The sequence below is a fragment of the Phocoena phocoena genome, chromosome 6, assembly GCF_963924675.1.
Source record: "Phocoena phocoena chromosome 6, mPhoPho1.1, whole genome shotgun sequence".
NCBI lineage: Eukaryota > Metazoa > Chordata > Mammalia > Artiodactyla > Phocoenidae > Phocoena > Phocoena phocoena.
Genome location: NC_089224.1, coordinates 93662318 through 93679235, shown reverse-complemented (window position 1 = coordinate 93679235; position 16918 = coordinate 93662318). Strand labels below are relative to the sequence as shown.

Here is a 16918-nt window from a genome sequence, read left to right as displayed (position 1 = left end):
GAACAGATGCTGAATTTTATTCAAACTCTTTTTGGTCCCTATTGGGGAAAATCAAACATGTTCTCTCTGTTGACATTAATGTAAATGTTTACAGGCTTACCAATAATCATTTTTGTCATTTCTGTGATAAACCTAATTGGCTTTTTTAAAAAATATCTTTATTGGAGTATAATTGCTTTATAATGTTGTGTTAAAGTTTCTGCTGTACAACAAAGTGAATCAGCTGTATGTATACATATATCACCATATCCCCCTAATTGGCTTTTAAGGAATGATTTTTTAAAATATGCTATTAAATATGGTTGCTAATATTTATTTGATTTTCATATCTACATTCATAATGAAATTAATTTATTGTGCTCTATTTGTACTCTGTAACAGTCTGACATGAAGGTGATTCTGGCTTCATAAATGAACTGGCTGAAAATTTCATCTTTTTTCCACCCTGGAACAAATTAAGCATGTGAATTACTGTATATTTTTTTAACATAGGGCATCCCAATGTATGAGATAACCCAATTTTTCAATAAAAAGATCTCAGAAATTATTTTTTAATAAATTTTAGTATTTAAGGTTTTAGGGATATAGATGGAATAGTCAATGTCTACCTATATTTTAATTCATTAATTTAGTTATAAATATATTTTAAAATCATATATCATATAAATAATGTTGGTTTAAAAATATTGCTTTTTTCCACTTTGCAATTATTTTTATAACTTAATTCAAACAGTTAACAAGAATCTTTTTTTTTTTTGCGGTACACGGGCCTCTCCCGTTGCGGAGCACAGGCTCCGGACGCGCAGGCTCAGCGGCTATGGCTCACGGGCCCAGCCACTCCGCGGCATGTGGGATCTTCCTGCACCAGGGCACGAACCCGCATCCCTTGCATCAGCAGGCGGCTCTCAACCACGGCGCCACCAGGGGAGCCCTGCATTCCCTTTCGAATTTGCTTATAAAGGCATCCAACTCTTGCCATTGAGATTATATGGCCAGGAATAATTACTACTGTTTTAAACATTTTAGCCTCCCTTTTTATTGATTTAATGAATCAATATCCATAAGTATCCAAATCTAGAATATTTCAGGCTAATGTGTCATATATAATACAATCATAAAAGATGAGTCTATACATGATCACTACCTATCATATATCAGAGCTCAGGATAAATTTCACAACATTACAGATATGCATTAAGAAACAGGCTTAATGAAGGAAAACTTAAAAGCAAGAGCCTTAAATCCAGGGAGATTTAATTGTACAAGGCATGAGCATACAAATACAAATACATGTATCTAACACTAATCAGTATTGGGCCTTTAAGAACAAGCACATATATGCTAAAAAATGTAATTTTTAATAATTATTTTATCTCAGTTTGGAAATTTTAACACTTTGTAAATAGATGATGAAGAGACAGGATCCACTTGAACAGCTGGAAAAAAAATACTTATATGTATTATTATCAGCAATAAAATGGTTTTCCTTTTTCTCCTTTTAACAGATTTCACGTGCTCACAACTACCACCATTCAAAAAACGACGTCTAGTGTATGAAAAAGTCCCTGGTAGACGTGATGGACAAACTCGTCTGAGGTTTTTTTAAGAAACGATAGTGCTGCATGCCACATTTCTTTCTTTTTTATGATAAACTAGTAATAAAATGATTTAGGTTTGCTCATATATCAATGGAAATGCACTTGTTCTTTGATGTTCTCGGTGTTTCTACATTAAATTTTTGTAATATATATCTTGCCTTATAGTTTATATCTTTGTAAGTATTCTAATTAACATAATATTTTTATAAGATCCAAATAGCTCCCAGATTCACTGAAACATGAAAAGCCTTTTTTGTTTTTTAAGAGAAATAGAAAACCTTGCCAATGTATATCAAAGGGTTGTTTGTTGTCTCCTGAAGGGCCTGCTGCCTCCACCTTTCCTCCAGCAAAAAGCCTTTGAAATGAGCCTCCATCTCAGTCTGACCCTCTGAGTCCAGAAGTGAAGATCACCACAGTCAACCCTCCACCACCAAGAAAGTTAAAACCTAGGGCAAAATTGAAGTTAAAGAACTTCCAATTTAAATGCTGTCTTCGTAAACAAAATTTTCAAACAAACCACTGAGAGAAAATATTTGCAACCCACATGACAGAAAAAGGGCACACATTCCTAATATACAAAGAATTCCTACAAATTGATAGGAAAAAAGACAACCTAATAGAAAAATGGGCAAAATATATGAAGAGATATTTCACAGAAGAAACAAAAATAGCCAATAAACATTTGAAACAATATGCATCATTATTTATTAGGCAAATGCAAATTAAAACAATAAATTACTGCTTTTTCACGTATCAGATCAGCAAAATTTTTGAGAATTCCAGTGTCAGCATATGGGAGAAAGAACGCTTTCCTGTATTGTTGGTACAACATTTGGGGAGGAGAGTTGGTATATTTTTACATGGATGATTGTAGGTTTCTAATTACTATAGTATTTGTATTCCATTGAATACATTTAAAAGAAAGATGTAATAATTTTATTTTAAAATGTCAATATTTCTAATAAAATTTTATTCTTTGGAACTATTCAAAGTTCTGATGAAACTTTTACATGTCAACTCTAAAATGGAGGTACATGGATTTGGGACATCTTTTTTGCAAAAATGTTTGAAGACCACAAGCATTCTCTCTCTCCTGGCTTCTGAAATTATCACCGTTACTACCAAAATTGACCTCTACCTTTTTAGACCCAAAGGACATTCAGACATCACCTCACTTGATTTCTCTTCAGTGTTTGATACTGTTAATCATGTCCTCCTTTTTGAAACTGGCTTGACTTTAAACCAACTCTCTTACTCTTTTATTACACTTTTATTTATAGGATGTTTGGTTTTGCTTGGGTGTGTGGAGGGTGGAGACTTCAAAGAGAAACTATTTCTGGAAATTTTATTGGAATTTCTGTTGTGCTTTCTTAAAGTTTTGGCAGGATTTCTCCTAAACTAAGGTAAGGCTGTCTTACCAGTTTGCGGATCTCCTTGATCCCATCTTTTTAAAAAAAAAAAAACTTTTAAAAAAAATTTATTTACTTATTTATTTATTTTTGGCTGCATGGGGTCTTCATTGCTGCACCTGGGCTTTCTCTAGTTGCAGCGAGCAGGGGCTATTCTTTGTTGTGGTGCGCAGGCTTCTCATTGCAGTGTCTTCTTTTGTTGTGGAGCATGGGCTCTAGGCATGCAGGCTTCAGTAGTTGTGGCACTCAGGCCCAGTAGTTGTGGCACACAGGCTTAGTTGCTCTGCAGCATGTGGGATCTTCCTGGACTAGGGGTGGAACCCGTGTCCCCTGCATTGGCAGGCAGATTCTTAACCACTGCGCCACCAGGGAAGTCCCTTGATCCCATCTTTAATCAGCTTGCAGAGGAGAGGGGTTTCTTTATAGGCCCTAGACTGGGGCAAGCTTAGGCCAAGCTATCAACACCCACACCCCTGCTTCCTCACCAAATAGAGTGAAAGCGTCTGAGTCCTCCTGCCTGTATTTCTCAACGATGCTCGGTGTTTAAGGACACATTCATTCTGCCTGGGTCTGGAGCAGCCTCTAGTGCTGTTGCCCATCAGAGGTATTACTGGGAGGCAAGTCTTGTGTTTGTAGCCTGGGAAAAGAGGATAAAGTAAATGAGTTCTGCTTCAGCAGAGCACTCCCAGGGAGCGACTGTCACATGACCGATTGGGTTGGTCCATAGGAGAAGCCTGAAGGGTTTGGATAGGTCCTTGTTAGGGGGTCAGAATTGTCAGTCCAGCCTCCAAGATCCTCTCCCAAACACCATATCACATGGAATTATTTAGAATAGGCCCAGCTTCCCAGGTTGGCTCTTGCCATGGAAACTTCGATTATCTGAGAGCGTTTCCCCATGAGGTTTTTCATGTTCTAAGGGGAGTTACTTGCCCTTAGATCTATGACTGGTAGCTGTGATGCTCACCTTTGAGGGCTTTTGAGTGGCCTTACCCCCAAGTTCCTAGGCCCAGCCCAAACACTATAAGACTCATCAGAACATCAGCTGTCCCTTCCAGTTGTGGGTGGACATAAGATACTCCTTCCCTCGTCAGTGAGACTCAGCATACAACTGGGGATCAACACCAGGGTGTCCCACACCTTGCCTCTCACAGTAAGAGCCCGGTTACTCTCCCCAAATAACAAGCCTGCCCTAAAGCAAAGTATCCAACAATTTTAATAAATGGAGTAGCCTAGGTTGGAGGGGATGGGGAGTGCAAACTGTAGCAATCCAAAATGAAAGCTGAAAAAAATACGTTTTCTGTCTTTTGCTTTTGTATTTGGTTTATCAGTTTTACCGTACAAGAATTTTAAATTCCATACTTAATTAAATTATTTATTTAAATTGCTTATTTAAATTTAATTTGATCATCAAGTATACACATCTTCTCTTTTTTGATTTCTGAGTTTCCTGCCTTGCTTACGAAGCCCTTTTTTACCCTGAAGTTACATAACTATTCTCCTAATTTTTCTTCTAATGCTTTTTTATCACCTTTCTTTAACCTATGGAATTTTTTTTGCATAGTATAATACAGGGCCAATTTTATTTCCTTCCAAATGCATAGCCAATAATGCCAGCACTATTTGTTAAATTAACTATACTTTCCACTGCATAGAAAAAAAAAGTCAGGTCTACTTCCGAACTATTATGATCCATCCAATCATCTATTTGTCTAGTCCTATACTACAATAATATTGTTTATTTTGAATTTTTTGTTTTGAATATTTTGTTTTCTTAAGTCATATTGTTCTGATTCAGCAGCTTCAAAGTAAGTTAGTATCTGGTAAGGCAAGTTTCACCCTCCCACGTTTCATACACACACACGCACGATTTTGTTTTATTTATTTTATTTTTTATTTTTGGCTGTATTGGGTCTTCATTGCTGCATGCGGACTTTCTCTAGCTGCAGCAAACGGGGGCTACTCTTCGCTGTGGTGCATGTGCTTCTCATTGCGGTGGCTTCTCTTGTTGCAGAGCACAGGCTCTAGGCCCGCTGGCTTCAGTAGTTGTGGTGCATGGGCTCAGTAGTTGTGGCTCACGGGCTCCAGAGCGCAGGCTCAGTAGCTGTGGCGCATGGGCCTAGCTGCTCTGTGGCATGTGGGATCTTCCTGGACCAGGGCTCAAACCTGTGTCCCCTGCATTGACAGGCAGATTTTTAACCACTGCACCACCAGGGAAGTCCACACGCACAGTTTTAAAAGCTATTCTTGGACACTTGATTTTCCATATAAACTTCTAGATATTTTAACCAGTTTCCCTTAAAAAATAAAATAGGAATTCCATTAAATTTATAGAAATTCTAGTAAGATTGCATTTTAATGAAATTGTCCTAATATCCTGAAATTTATTTGGACCCTGTTCTATAAACATCAGTAAAATCTTTTATGATTCTTGCACTTTTGTTAAATGTATTTTCAAGTATTTTTTATAGTTTTGTCATTAAAGTGGAAATGGGATAGTTTCCATTTCTATTTTTTAAAATTATAGTTGATTTACAAAGTTGTGCCCATTTCCATTTTTAATGAGCTATTGTCAGTGTAGAAAATGCTTTTTATTTTTCTATATATACTTTGTATCCAGCCAGCCTCCCAAATTGTAATATTACAAATTCAAGTATTTCTTTTACTAAACTGAGTTTTCAAAGTGTAAAATTATATAATCCATAAATACAGATATTATTTCTTCTTAAATGTTTATGCCAGCAAGTCATTTGATGAAATCGAATAGCTGTTCTGAATAAAAACTAAGTGAATTAGTGAAATAAGAGAAGGAAATTAAAGATGACAAAGACAGTTTACTAAAATCAACAGCAAATTTCATATTACATGGTGAAATGTGGAAGCATCCAGCATATTAGGAACAAACAAAATACTTTTTATCACCACTATTATTCGGCACTACTTTGGAAGTCTTAGCTAATGCAGTAAGATGAAAAAATGAAATGATGTAAACATTCTCTCCTTTAAACCCTTCATGTAATGAATGACATTGATAGATTTGCTTATGTTGAATTAGCTTTGTAAGGTTGTATCTTCTCTTGATAAACTACAGAACTTGACTTGCTTATATTTAAGACGTATCTATACTCGTAAGTGAGATGTCTATAGTTTTCTTGTACTATCTTACCAAGTTTTTGCCAAATGGAAAGTGAAATCAAGAGATTTTTTTTGACACATAAAAAGCTCTACATAATTAATGTATACAACTTAATGAATTTGGAGATATGTATACACCTATGAAACCACTAACATAATCTATGCCATAAACTTACCCATCACCTCCCAAAGTTTCCTCCTGCCTTATTATTTTTTGTCATAAGAACAATTAACATAAAATCTACCCTCTTACCAAATTTTAAAGTACCCAGTACAGCAGTGTTAACTACAGGCACTGTGCTGAACAGCACGTTTCTAAGATATACTCATCTTTTATAGCTGAAAATTTGTTTTTTGTTTTTGTTTTTCGTTTTATTTGTCAGTTGCGGCACGCGGGATCCTCGTTGCGGCAACGCGGGATCTTCGTCGCGGCATGCCGGATCTTTTAGCTGCAGCATGCAGGAACGTTTTAGTTGTGGCATGCAGGCTCTTAGTTGCAGCATGCGGGATCCCTGATCAGGGATCGAACCCGGGCCCCCTACATTGGAAACATGGAGTCTTAACCACTGGACCACCAGGGAAGTCCCGAAAATTTATTTTTTAATGGAGATTTTTTTTTAATGCTTTTTGTTGTTAAGATGGAGAATGGAACATGTTTAAATGCTGATAAAAGGATGCAGTAGAGAAGCTGAAGATAAAGGAGAAAAGGGCTAACTGATGGTGTGACATTTCAGAGGTGAAACGGATCCACAGAATAAGAGGGTTAGAAAAACGACACCTGAATTTTGACCGAATGGAAGGGATTCAGATCACTTAGATTTGGAAGTTTAGTGGCCGGAAGTAAAAGAAGTTCCATCTTATGACTTCTACATTCTCTACTATAATACTACTTATGTTCAAATATATTCTCATTTATTTATTTATGGATTTATACATAGCTATTTCAAAGAGCAAATGTTGCCAGTAATTGAGATATTTCTGCACGTTATACATATATCTATTTTTCACAAAATTCTGTGAGGGCTTGTAAACAAAAATTTCACCTCCCACTTCCAGCACTCAATCTCACAAGCAAACAAAATCTATGAAGCCTTAAAACAAAATCAGACACAAAATGTTGCTGTCATTAGCAGAAATTAAGCAGAAATTTTATTTCCAAGCTCTTCAAAGATTATAACAAACACATATAAAGTATTCTTTTAAGTGTCCCAAATTAAATCAAAGGCACATCATCAAAGTAAAACACTTGTGACATTGAGAATTCATTTAGGTTGTAATATTTTCACATCACTTTTTTTTTAATCATTTGCAATATTCTGTAGATCACATTTAAACATTGTTTTAAAGACATGAAATAATTTAGTAATTTTTAAAAGTAAAACCACCATTATAAAATAGAGAAACTTAAGAAGACAAAGATCAAATCTGCTTCATATACACGATGGGGCAATCTAATACACAACACAACATTAATCCTTTCAAACAAGTTTGCTAAGAAACAGCTCCCATATTTAGTGTTAAAAATAAAACAATCTTCTCATTTAGAAAAATCAAGACATCATTTGATTAATAAAGCCCATTCTTCCCCCAATTTTATACTTGCTTGTCTTCATTTAGAAATTATAAATTCATGAGAAAAGAACAAATTTTGTTATGGTATAAAAATCTTAGTCGGGAACAACAAATTACAAATATTTAATTTTTTTAACAAATAATACTGTTTTCCTTCCCAAAATGTAAACATCTAGTAAATAAAACATATGTAACATTCCAGGTATAGAAACACTAGTAATTCACTTAATGAAAGAGGTGTATTTTGGTATATTTGGTGGTAAGGTTTTTGTTTAAGTATAAAGCACTTCAACAAAGAACCAGGCCATTATTTTTTAAAATCTACTCCTTCACCCAGTTTCCTTGAGTAGAAACTCATAAATTTCCATAGAATTTTGGCTAAAGGACCAGGCCACAGGAAAGGTCCTGTGAAATATCTAGAAGTCATTTGGCTGGAGAAGTGTGTTCTTGAGATTTGGAGGCAGTCATTTATCACTTGGTGCTTGAAAGCATTCCTCAGCGGACTTCTTCCCTATTGGAAAGAGAATTTGGTAGGCTTTCACTTAGTAAAATTATACATAAAATTAACTAGTCATCAGGCTTCCCTGGTGGCGCAGTGGTTGAGAGTCCGCCTGCCAATGCAGGGGACACGGGTTCGTGCCCCGGTCCGGGAAGATCCCACATGCCGCGGAGCGGCTGGGCCCGTGAGCCATGGCCGCTGAGCCTGCGCGTCCGGAGCCTGTGCTCCGCAACGGGAGAGGCCACAACAGTGAGAGGCCCGCGTACCGCAAAAAAAAAAAAAAAAAAAAAATTAACTAGTCATCATTTCATAGGTCACTTTAGGGTTCTCAAAGAAAGTAACATGTTAATACCAGAAAATCCAAACTACACCATTGAATGAGTAGGACCCATGAAAGTGCTCTGTAAAAAGAAAAATGCTATGCCAGCAGAAGACTATTATTTTAATACCATAAATGTGAACATTTTCCATTAAAAGGTACAATAGTACCTGATAGAATGATTACTTCCTTCTTGTTAATGTGAATAATTTCCTTTTCAAGTATATGAAAAAAGACCTAAGATGATTACTTCCTGTATAAACACCCCTTAGAACATGTAATTTGAAATATATTGGCCCCAAAAGACTCTAATAATCTATGCCCTGCCCTGCTCCCCCGCCTCCAAGAAAAACAGTGAAAATGTGAATGAGACCCCATACAACACACTAGAACCCAGGAAATTTATTATAGGCCACCAAAGAGGTATTTTCATTTCAAGAATAAATTTTTAAGGTCCTTTTAACCCTACTCACACTTTCCCCAGTTACTCCATTTCTTCCTCCATTAAAACACAGAAATACATTCTGAAAGCTTCTAGGAAAGAAATCACAGCTGATGATGGGACCAAGTCTCCTCTGGAGAGTCCTTAGTCCCAAGAATAACAAGTCAGTTGATAGCACCAAGCAACAAATCACAACTCCAGGATGGTGTAAGGACAGAGAAGATGGTATTGAGGTCAAGAAATTATTATTGGCCAGCTCAGTTCAAAAGCTCAAGTACGCAAGGATATTAGCATCTCATGAGTTAATGCAAAGAGCATTGAGACTTTTCTAATTAGATGTATTCCACAAGCAGCCGATTAGAGTCATCCTTCAGGGAAAGTTGTGCATTTTGCTGGGTTTATTTTAATTCCCCCAAGAACAGTAGATATTTAAAACTCAGTTGCCCAAGTCCTTTGGGAAGCCCCATGATAATGCCATGGCCCCAAGATGGCCTGGTGTACCATTACTCACCAGTCTTCAGAGTAAAGCACAGGATCTGGGCTCCCGAAAGGGGTTGCTTCCGGCTGGAACACCTACCAGCAGGGCGTCCTTACAGGCATTCTGCATGCAGTACTGTTGAAGCTCTGCTGCCGCCTGAGAGACCTGAAACAAAGGGACAAGAGCTTGACATGCTGCTCACAGCCAGATCCATCCAGCAGTCACTTGAGACTCTGAAAAATGATCATACAACCTGACAAAGGTCATACTTTGTACAACCTCCAAGAGTCTTTTTTGCTGAAAGTTCTAATAATTGAACTCCAAAGAGGAAAGGTTACAATTTCTATAACTTGATTTAGGGTATTTTTGGTTTAGTGGCTTACTCAACAAAGGAAAGATAAAGCCCTATCTTTCATCCATTTAGAATCCTAGTTTTGAGACTGAATTTGAAAGAAATAGCTTATCCTAGTGTGCCCTTTACAAATTTTCACTTATAAAGCATGCATTGATATATCCAGGTCTGCCATGTGAACAGACTATTTTAATGTTTACAAGGCTGGATGGAGCCTTATCTGGTCTGCTCAAAACAAGTGACGAGGTCCCTCCATCATGTTTGTTTTGTTTTGGGGTTTTTTTTTTTTTGCGGTACACGGGCCTCTCACTGCTGTGGCCTCTCCCATTAGCGGAGCACAGGCTCTGGAGGCGCAGGCTCAGCGGCCATGGCTCACGGGCCCAGCCACTCCACGGCACGTGGGATCCTCCCGGACCGGAGCACGAACCCACGTCCCCTGCATCGGCAGGCGGACTCTCAACCACTGTGCCACCAGGGAAGCCCTCCATCGTGTTTTTGAAGCAGAACAGCTTATTGGTTAAGAGTGCAGTCTCTGGACAAGTTACTTAACTTCTCAGTACCTGTTTTCTCATCTGTGAAACGTATTTAGTAACAGTGCCTACCTCCCTGAGTTGATGTAATAATTAAATGAGTTAATGCACGTAAAACACTTAGAATAGTGTTGACACTAGTTAGCAATCATTTGTGGCAGACTGCAGAAACAGTCACAATATTTTGCAGCTCCTACCACCAAGAAGTAAAGTCTTTATCCACCCCTTGAATCTGGGCTGGCCTTGAAACTTACTTTGACCAGGACAATGGCAGAAATAATGGGCAAGTTCCAAGCTTAGGCCTCAAAAGCCTTTGCAGCTACTTCTCTTGCTATGGTTGCAACCGTAAGACCACCATCAAATGAGCCCAAGCTAGCCTACTGGAGGTCTTGTGGAGGAGAACCAGTCAGCCAAACCCCAGCCACCTGCCTACTAACCTCCAGACATATGAGTGAGGCCATCCTAGATCATCCAGCCATCAGCCAACCCTCCATTTGATGGCAGATGCACAGAGAGCCCAGCAAAGACCAACAGAACTATACAGCTGAGCACAGCTTAAACTGTTGATCCAAGAATTGCGAGTTTATAAAGGTTGTTTTAAACCACTAAGTTTTGAAGAAGTGTATTAGGCAGTATTGACACTATATTATTCTACCTTTCTTCTTAGCCTCCATTTGATGGATATTTGTACTTGGAGGCTTTCCTTGCTTTCCATTTCTCTTGTACTGAAAAAGTGTTTTGTATAAAATCTCACCCATATTGTACAAAAATGTTCCAATTGCTGTTCAAGTATTACGACTAATTTGTGTTAATTTTCCAAGCTTCCAAATAACTGAAAAAATCAATTCCTTAGGTGTCAGTTACTATCTAGTTTCTAGAATACTTTAGGAATTTTAGTTTCATTAATGTAATAACAGTTTATATCATATAAACATGTAATATAATGTTGCCAAACTAATGTTTAAGCTTGCCTTTCCCTCAACAGAAGTTCTGACATTTTCATGTTAATTATAATTGGAATTGCTGATTACATATATCTGTTATTAATTCAAAAGAAATTTGGAACCAATTATACTTATTATCTCAGCTTCAGAGGGAACGAGTGAACTCCACACATGATGGGTGGAAAGAGACTGTCTCCCAGGACTCCCAGAGAAATGGGACTAACTGCACCCTAGCCTAAAGAACATGTCAAAAAGTTAAGGTGAGGGATATGCAAAGCAAATGAGAGAAGAGTAAAGTGGTCAGCATTTCTCTAGCACTTTGAAGGGAAAAACTCTGGCCTGGGAGAATACAAGCCCAAACCCTTAGAAGTTGTATCCTCCCAATGGAGGTGGGATAATCCCTACCCAAATCATATGACTTTCCTTGGTTTGAGCCCAGGCTGACCCATCAACTTCTGAGAGACTTCTCCAAAGCAAAGAAGGGGTCCTTGGAAGGATACTGAGCATTGAAGCACTGGGAAGGGGTGCCCTCCATCATATGCTAAGAAACTGGTATTCCGGTTTATTTACCAGTTAGCAAGTCTGTGAAAGAGAAGACGTCTCTGGGTGTGCTGAGAACTTCTATCCATCACTGAGCCCTGAAATGAGTCAAACCAGACCCTGGAAGGTTGTGACTCCCTAAGGTGCTGCCTGAGAAAAGCCCTGCCAAGCACCCCAAACCATACTCCCATGAGGACACCCTGCAAATAAGTTTATTATCTGTGTGACTTTGAGCTATTCACTTGACTTCTCTGTGTCTCAGTTTCACCACCTGTAACTACTTTTTAAATGTAGATAAGAATACCTTCCCCAGCTACTGCACAGGGTAGGCAGGCGTCTGGCTCACAGTTTTTCTTTCCACTTCAGGTCCCCACATCATCTTAAACATTTCCAACAACCCTAGTTTCATTTCCCTGAGCTCCTCTCTTCAAACAACCTTCTCCTCAACAGCAGTAGTTACAGCCAATACCTGTAACTGCTCCACATCTGTAATTTCACACTCCAACATCCTGCCTTCCGATCACAATCTCTCCTGCCCATCCAGGGTGCTTGCTTCCTTTCTCCTCACTACACCTGCTCTTTGACCTCAGGGGGAACATCTCTTCCTTTTTTGTCTGGCCCATCACAGGGAGGCTGGCTCTGTTCCTTCTCCATTCAGCCTGGGTTCAGCCTCTTTCCGGCCAGACGCTCAAATTCCTTGCTCTCCACTCCCATTTCTATCTTTCTGGCAAAACTCCCCCGCTAACCCACTACTTGGATCAACTACCGTTCACCTTGGGCACTCAGATTCCTGGGCAGCCAAATACTGCTGGAGACAAAAAAAAAAAAAAGTAGGACAGTCAATCTCACAGTAGCTGGGTCTTCAGAATCACAAAGTGTCTATGATGGTGCCTGCTAGGGGGTCCTCTCTCATTCCCAACAGCACTCTCTCCCTCATCCTCAGCGCTTGTGACACCGTAAGTTCCCTTTTTTCCTGCCTTAAAAGAAAACTTGGCCTCCTATTTCACAAAGAAAATTGTCATCATACAAGGTATTAAGGCCTTATCTGGAAACATCTATGTTAACACATATCCTTCCTCCTTTCTTCCTGCCTCAGAAGGTGCCCCTCCAACCCCAGACCCCCTTAGACAGACTACCTGTCTCTACCTCCAGTTCTCCTTCTCCATTTGTTTCTCCCCCTCGACCTAAAAATACAGTGTGTTCCTTCCTCTCAACCTCAAAATACAGCTTTTCATTTCCTAAATTAAAAAAAAAAAAAAAAAGGTTTCCTCTTTAAAACCAGGTTTTTTTTTTTTCAAAAAAGTCTTTCTATCCTATTACAAATTAGATTCGGCATCTACTACTACATATGTCACTGAAACCTCTTCTGCATTCCACAGCTCTCTCTCTACCTTGTTTTAGAATCAATTACATCAATTACTCTCTGAAATTATTTTATTTATTGGTTAGTGTGTTTATTGTCTATCTTCCCCCACTAGAATGACGTATTCTCAGTACCTAGAATAGGGCCTGGTACAAAGAAAAGGCACTACTGAGGTCCACAGACTATCGCAGCAGTGTCCATTCATTCACACACACATTCTACAAATAATGCTATATACTAGTTGGTAAACACAATTACACATCAGATGCTTTTTAATCAACTGACTAAACACTGGACACGTTGACTAAGCCTGAGAATTGTGAAAACCCCTCCTTCCTCGCTTCAGTACCCTTGCTTTCCCTTGCTTCCCTTCTCGCGGGCATCTCTTTCGGCGGGTCCCTGGGTTCCACGCTCTGGTCACTTCCTACAGCTTTCACTCCCATACGTTCTCTCAGCCTCATTCTCTGAGCTTCGGCCCAGGTAGCCAAACACCTCCCGGGCATCCCCTCAAAGTCCACGTATCCGAAACTTACGCATCATCTCTCCTCCTTACCGTAGCGAATGGCAACGCCATCCATCCTGTCACCAGGCCAGAAACCCGAGCAGCGCCCTCCTCCCCCCTCAGCCTATCAACCCATCACCGAGGCCCATCCATTCAGTCTCCTCCGCAGCTCTGGACCCCATCCTCCCACACCAGCCAAGCCCGGGGGGGCCACCAGCACGTCGCCTGCATTCCTGGTGTCCTCGCGGCCGTCGGGTACCCCGAGTCATTGTCCCCATCCCTGAAACGTGACTGCGCCAGGGCTCTCGGTCCCGGACCGCCCTCGCGGGGACAGGTGCGTTTCTCCCGGGAGCCGGGGTCCGGGCCCGGCCCTGCGCGGACTCCCACCGCCCGAGGCCGAGCCGCGAGCCTGGTCGGGCGCCGTCCTCAGGGCCGCCCACCGCGTCCGGCCACCCGGCTCGCGCTCAGGCCGGCCCCGCCGCTGTCCGCCCGGGCGCGGCCTCCTCCTCCCAGGCCCGCGGACGGCCGGGCGGTCTCCGCACCCCGAGGCCAGACGCCGGCGCGGGCCTCACCTTGATTCTCTCCACGCCGGCCTCCAGCTTGAGCTGCTCCACCAGGCGCTGCAGGGCGCTTACGCTGGCCCCGGAAGACATGGCGGCGGCCTGAGCTCCGAGCGAGTGAGCGAGCCGGTGGGCGGGCGGAGACGCGAGGCCCCGAGGCCCAGCGCCGCCCCGGGGCGGGGAAGACGCTGCCCCTGCCCCGCCGCCCGCCGGCCGCTCCCGGCCTCGCCCGACAGCCGCTCCCCTCAGTGGCAGACGCAACAGGTAAGCGAAACCTTGGGGTCCCGAGCTGACGGACACCTAACTGCGTTCTAACCAGGGAGGGCGCCTGCGTCTACCCCTGGCCCCCGAGCCGCGTCGCGGGGCCCACACAGGGCGCCCACCTGCACATCGAAGCTTCTAGGAGGAGCAGGAGTGGGTGTGGGGGATGGAAAAGGAGAAGACGCTCTCCTGGAGACTCGGAACTGTGACTGCGTGTGGATGGAGCAAGGTGTGGCGCGAGTGGCAGAAATAAGGGGCCACGTGTGAAGGCTTCGAAGCCCTGCGAGGGAGTTATCCTCGGGTAGGTGAGGACGGGGTTTCCATGCAACAGAAACAGGTTTCTGCGTTAGCCTGTGACTGTGTGACGGGAATCCTAGCGGTTGACCCGGCAGGGTCAGTAAAGTAAGAAGGGTAGAATCGCAGGCCCTGACATCTTTGCAGAACATACAGAAGAAAATTAAATTCAGCCCCCCTCACTCCCGTCTCGCCGTTCAACTGTAACCATTGTTTCTCTTGTGCTGCATTTTTTTTTATAGTGGACATTAGTTTGTTTCACAAAACTGGCATCATTACTATATGTAAAACGTGGTTTTTGTTATTTTTTAATTAATTTATTTTATTTTATTGTTTATTTTTGGCTGCGTTGGGTCTTCGTTGCTGCACGCGAGCTTCCTCTAGTTGGGGCGAGCGGGGGCTACTCTTCATTGCGGTACGTGGGCTTCTCATTGTGGTGGCTTCTCTTGTTGCGGAGCACAGGCTCTAGGCGTGTGGGCTTCAGTAGTTGTGGCATGTGGGCTCAGTAGTTGCAGCTCACCGGTTCTAGAGCACAGGCTCAGTAGTTGTGGCACACAGGCTTAGTTGCTCCGCGGCAGGTGGGATCTTCCTGGAGCAAGGCTCGAACCCGTGTCCCCTGCATTGGCAGGCGGATTCTTAACCGCTGAGCCACCAGAGAAGACCCAAACGTGTGGTTTTTGTTGATTTTGTTTTTCACTTAATGTATTATGAATATTTCCTGATTATTCTTGTGCGCCATTGTATTTGTTAGAACCCACTTAAAATGAGTAATGCAAAAGGTAATACACTGGCTTGTGTAACTGAAAAGCCCAAGGACTTTAAAGTAGTAGGTTTAATTGCCCAAATAATAGCAGTAGGACTCTCATTCTCCATCTCTTGGCTCTGCTTTTTCTGAGTGTTGGCCTTGGTTTTTTCAATGGTAAATAGACTCCCTCTAGTGCTGCGAAGGAAAGTTTCATGTTTTTATTGCCCCAGCCTAGGAACCCCAGGAGCAGTAGCACCTCTTTTCTGTCTTTCTAATTGCTGCAGCAAAAATCCCCATAATGGACCTCACTGACCTTATTGAGTCATGTGTCCACCCCTGAACCAGTCGATTTGAAGGCAAGGGTTTGTGTGGTGTTGGAATGCCCGGATTAGCTGCCCCTGGCCGAGAGCAGGTTGTGGGCTGGGGTCAGCCCCACCTCTAGTGGGCCCTGTGGTGTGCCACCCAACTTCCCATTTAGGACCAAGGCATTCGTTGCCCCACCTGCCGGGAGTAGCAGCAGCTAATGCCTCTCAGCTGAGTCCCTCTGGAAACTGCCCTTAGCCCGAGAGCCACCCCTCCCAGGGTCATCTCTCATCCAATGACGGATGTGTGGGATGCATAAGATCTGCACCCCAACCCCCTTGCCTCAAGCTGGCACAACAGTGAAGGATGCTGGCACAACAGTGAAGGATGATGGCAGCTCAGAGCTCCCCCTGGGGCCATCTGAGGCCTTTATGGCAGCTGCCTCACAGTTCGGTGCCTCCCTCTGCCTAATCCCCAGTTCCTGGACTGCCCTACAGGTGTTGATCTTCACACTCCGCAACAGGCTTTCTGCATGAAAATCTCCATCTCAGAGTCTGTTTCTCTGGGGAACCCAAACTAAGACACCCCCCCAAACCATATGGACTGAAAGGGGAAGATCAGTTCCCTAAAGGAAAACCAGGGTGCTGATACTAGAAGGGGGCCAGGGGGAGTCAAAGAAAAGATCTGCTCTTCAGCTATTATTTTTAATGACTGCATGATATTCCATTGTACAACTGGGTCATAATTTATTTACCTATTGCCCTACTAGTTAACACTGTGGTGGCCACCTTAAACATACAGCGTTGTGGATGTGTTTTATTTCCTTATGATGCATTTCTAAAAGTGGAATTGGTGGATCAAAGAATATAAAAGTTTTTAAAACGTTTCCCTTCTTTATCCTCCAGAAGGTGGTAGCAATTGCTATTTCCACCAGAAGGCTGCCTGTTTCTCTGCACCCTCACAGTTCTGTATTGTGGTTCTTTATCCCTACAAACCTAATAGATGAAAAATGGTGTCTTAAGTCTTTTAGATGTCTTAACTGTTGAGGATGCACATTTCTTCTATTCCTTTTGTG

At 41.9% G+C, this 16918-nt stretch overlaps 2 protein-coding genes across 2 annotated transcripts in view; one reads left to right on the top strand and one right to left on the bottom strand.

The window, feature by feature from the left end:
• The window catches only part of SHOC1 (shortage in chiasmata 1), an 89229-nt gene extending 87623 nt beyond the window's left edge, over positions 1 to 1606 (top strand). The window contains exon 27 of the mRNA XM_065879404.1: positions 1506 to 1606. Coding sequence (XP_065735476.1) covers positions 1506 to 1606 — 101 coding nt within the window. The remainder of the gene's footprint in view (positions 1 to 1505) is intronic.
• Positions 1607 to 9488: 7882 nt separating this feature from the next.
• GNG10 (G protein subunit gamma 10) lies at positions 9489 to 14333 on the bottom strand. The gene is made up of 2 exons (XM_065879368.1): positions 14253 to 14333; positions 9489 to 9614 (listed from the first exon to the last, which is right to left on the bottom strand). The coding sequence occupies exons 1-2, from the start codon at positions 14331 to 14333 to the stop codon at positions 9489 to 9491; spliced, it is 207 nt and encodes a 68-aa protein (XP_065735440.1).
• Positions 14334 to 16918: the final 2585 nt, after the last annotated feature.